This window comes from Fonticula alba, assembly GCF_000388065.1.
Source record: "Fonticula alba strain ATCC 38817 unplaced genomic scaffold supercont2.4, whole genome shotgun sequence".
NCBI lineage: Eukaryota > Rotosphaerida > Fonticulaceae > Fonticula > Fonticula alba.
Window position 1 is genome coordinate 97,696 of NW_009242974.1, and position 3,175 is coordinate 100,870.

The 3,175-nt window shown below is 68.4% G+C and overlaps 2 protein-coding genes across 2 annotated transcripts in view; one reads left to right on the forward strand and one right to left on the reverse strand.

Moving 5' to 3' along the window:
- The window catches only part of H696_02567 (hypothetical protein), a gene marked incomplete at both ends in the record, with an annotated part of 2,568 nt that extends 1,732 nt beyond the window's left edge, over positions 1–836 (forward strand). The window contains one exon of the mRNA XM_009496478.1: positions 108–836. Within this exon, the coding sequence (XP_009494753.1) occupies positions 108–836 (729 nt within the window). The remainder of the gene's footprint in view (positions 1–107) is intronic.
- Positions 837–1,999: 1,163 nt separating this feature from the next.
- Positions 2,000–3,175, reverse strand: part of H696_02568 (hypothetical protein) — a gene marked incomplete at both ends in the record, with an annotated part of 3,082 nt that continues 1,906 nt past the window's right edge. The window contains one exon of the mRNA XM_009496479.1: positions 2,000–2,977. Within this exon, the coding sequence (XP_009494754.1) occupies positions 2,000–2,977 (978 nt within the window). The remainder of the gene's footprint in view (positions 2,978–3,175) is intronic.

A 3,175-nucleotide genomic window follows, 5' to 3' on the forward strand; every position in this document is an offset into this window, starting at 1 on the left:
GGGGGGGGGGGGGCGGCCAAGAAGACCGGCCAAAACACACATGTCACTGACCCCTCCGACTGAATCCCCCGACTGACCCCTCCGGCTGACGCCCCAGTCTCGCCGAGACCACTCGCGCTATGACCGAGGAGGAGCGCCAGCGCGACGCCGCCCGCCGCGACCTGGCATACGACGTCCGCCGGGAGATGCGCATGTCGGCCACCGGGCGCACGCGCGAGCGCGACACCTCCGAAGACGTGGCCCTTGGCCAGGCCCGGCCGACCGGTCGCACGGATGGCGACATGCTGGTCGACCAGCGGGTCTATGCTCGGGCCCAGGCCCTCGATGGGGCCGGCAGTGGTCGTTGGAATGACGAGGACGCCTACAATGTCTACACCGATCCCCTTTACTCGACCGCCAGCCGCGGGGTGTATGTCCCGACTGACGATGGCAGCGGGGCCGGCGCCCGGCGCGGCCCGGTGGAGTTCGAGCGTGACACCGCCCCGCACATGCCCACCACCGAGGCGGATGACACCGGCCGGCCGGCCCGTGGCGGCCCCGGCACCGGTGCCCCGGCGGACGATGACCGGTCGCACTATCGCGATGATCGGCGCGACTTCCGCGACCGGAGCCCCGGTCGTGACCACGACCGTGACCGGCGCATGCCCCCCCCCTCCCGCGGCGGACGCCATGACGATGAGGATGACGATGTCTTCGGTGTGGATGCCCTCATGGACTCGGCCCGGCATTCGCGCTCGGCCCGCCGGCCGCGCGAGGACAGCCGGGAACGCGGCTACGACCGGTCGTCGCGCGACCGGGACCGCGAGCGCGACCGCGACTACGATCGTCGCCGTTGAGGGCGCAAGGCGGAGAAGATGCACCACCCATGCTGAAGTGGGCATGTGCCTGCTTCGCCAGCATCGCTTCTCCCTGCCGCCGCTCTCCCCTCCCCTTGCCCCAAGCGGGGTGCCTTCCTTTGTTGCCCTTGTTCTTTCCCTCTCCCTCTCTTCCTCTTTGACGTGTGCAGCCTCCCCTTGCATATTTGCCATCAATAAACGTTCGCAAAACCTCCGGCCCCCGGCCCCTGCTCTACCGGCTAACAAGGGCACCCGCCCGCCTCTCTCTCTTGCTTTCGCTCCTTCCTCCTTGGGCTTCTTTCCCCATCTCCGACCCCCTGCCCCCTGGCATCCGGCGGTGCGCCCTGATGGTGCGCCGCCCGCATGAATTCAACAGCCTAAGGAGGTGATATAATCTATTTTATGCAGGCAATGGCGATGCTCCCATCTTGCCGGGAGGTCACCCACACCGCCCCCGGGCCCTAGGGCATGACATGCCACCAGGGGCGGGCACCCCTTCAATAGGCCCCCCCTCTCCGGTGGGGGAGGAGAGGGTCCCTTCACGCGTTCCCCCCGGGGCCGGGCGTCTGTGCGTCTTACTGTCCAAGAGCCGGGGGGGGATGCATCCAATGAACCCAGGGAGCGGGGGAAGGCGCGAAGGGCGATGTGTGCCGGCCTACTGGACCGCCATGTGCTCGATGCCCTCCTGCCTCGGCGCGATCCCCCCCTGCGCTCTTGGCTCGCCTCCGACGAAACACAATTCCCCCGCCCCAAAGTCAGGGGCAGGGGGGGGGGGGACGAGCGGAGGAAGATCTATCGGCAGGCATCTCCCTCCTTCCCATTGTTCATCTACGTCACTCTTGCCTCGCCTCCCACGCCGCCATCCGAGGATGTCTATGGGCGGGGACCGCCCAATCTCGCGCAAGGCCGAGGCAAGCACATGGCGAGGGGTGCGAGCACAGCGAGTGCACACCGCGCAGGCGAGGCTCGTCGAGGTGATACCCCGGGGGCCGGGGCGAAGTGATAGCCTCCCCTCGCCAGCGAGGGGAGGGGGGGGGGGGGGAGCAGGCGGCGCGTGGCTTGAAAGGGTTGCTTCAGGGGAAAGGGCAGACGATTTGCCCATCTCCATGCCTCGGCTGCTGCCCGCTCACCCTTGTAAGCCTGCCCGCTCGCCCTCGATCAAGTCAGACCATGGAGTCCACTTGGTCATCCCACTGGCCCTTGATGGACTGGGTGTCCTCCAGTGAGCCGGAGTAATGGGTGTCCAGGGCTCCACCGCCATCGTCAAGACTCCCGACGTCGCTGCACTCGCTGCTATCGTCGTAGTGAGAGGGGGGCCCGCCTCCTGGGAGCAGGCCGGCGCCGCCGCTGGCGCCCTGGCCCGGGGCGGCCCCACCACCCGGCGGCAGGTCGAAATACCCCCCGGACAGCACCCGGCCGAACTTCGGGAAGTCATTGATGGTCGGCGAGGCGGTGAAACTAAAGGCCGGCGAGGCCAGCGGCCCGGGCGCCCCCTGCGCATCGACCGGCGACGGGGCCGTGCTGCTCCCATTGCCGGACGGGGTGCGCGAGTGGGCAAACATCGGCAAGAAGTCCATGGCCGAGGCCTTGTACATGCCGTGGCCCACCGGGGTCAGGGCGGCCGAGCCCTCCGGGCCGGCGTGCATCGGGCTGGCGGCAAGGCTCCCGCCAGGGGACGGGCCGGTGGACCCGCCGGCATTGCCACCGGGGGTGGTCGGCGATCCGGCCATATACCGGCTGAGGACCTCGCGCGACATGGCCGCAATCACTCGGGCCGAGTCTCGCTGCAGCCGGCGTGCCTGCCGTGTCGGGTGCTTCGGCCAGTCCTCATTCTCACGGTCGATGAACTCCTCCGACAGGCCTTGCTCCCGGAACATGGAGTCTGCCACAGCTGGACCGACAACGCGGCGGCGCTGCCGGCGCTCGCACCGGCACAATAGCGCCCGGTCGCCGCCGCTCAAGAAGAGCCCCTCGCCACCGGACCCCAACGGGGACGTTGCACTGGCCGAGGAGGGTGATTCTGCCGAGCGCACATGGCCGGCTCCTCCGGCAAGGTCGCTGGACTCCATGTACTCCGGGAGCAGGGTCTCCAGCGGCACCAGCAGGATGTTGGGCACCAGGAGGTCCTTGCGCGGGGGGAACTGCCATGGTCAAGGTCGGCAAAGGGGGGCCAGGTTAGCGAGATGCCACCGCGCAGCAACAAAGAAGGCACGGCTCCCTCCCCATGCCCGGCGATCCGGCCCACCGGCATGCACACACACACACACACACACACACACACACACACACACACACATACACATACACACATACAAGACCGATGGGATTTCCCCAGCCCC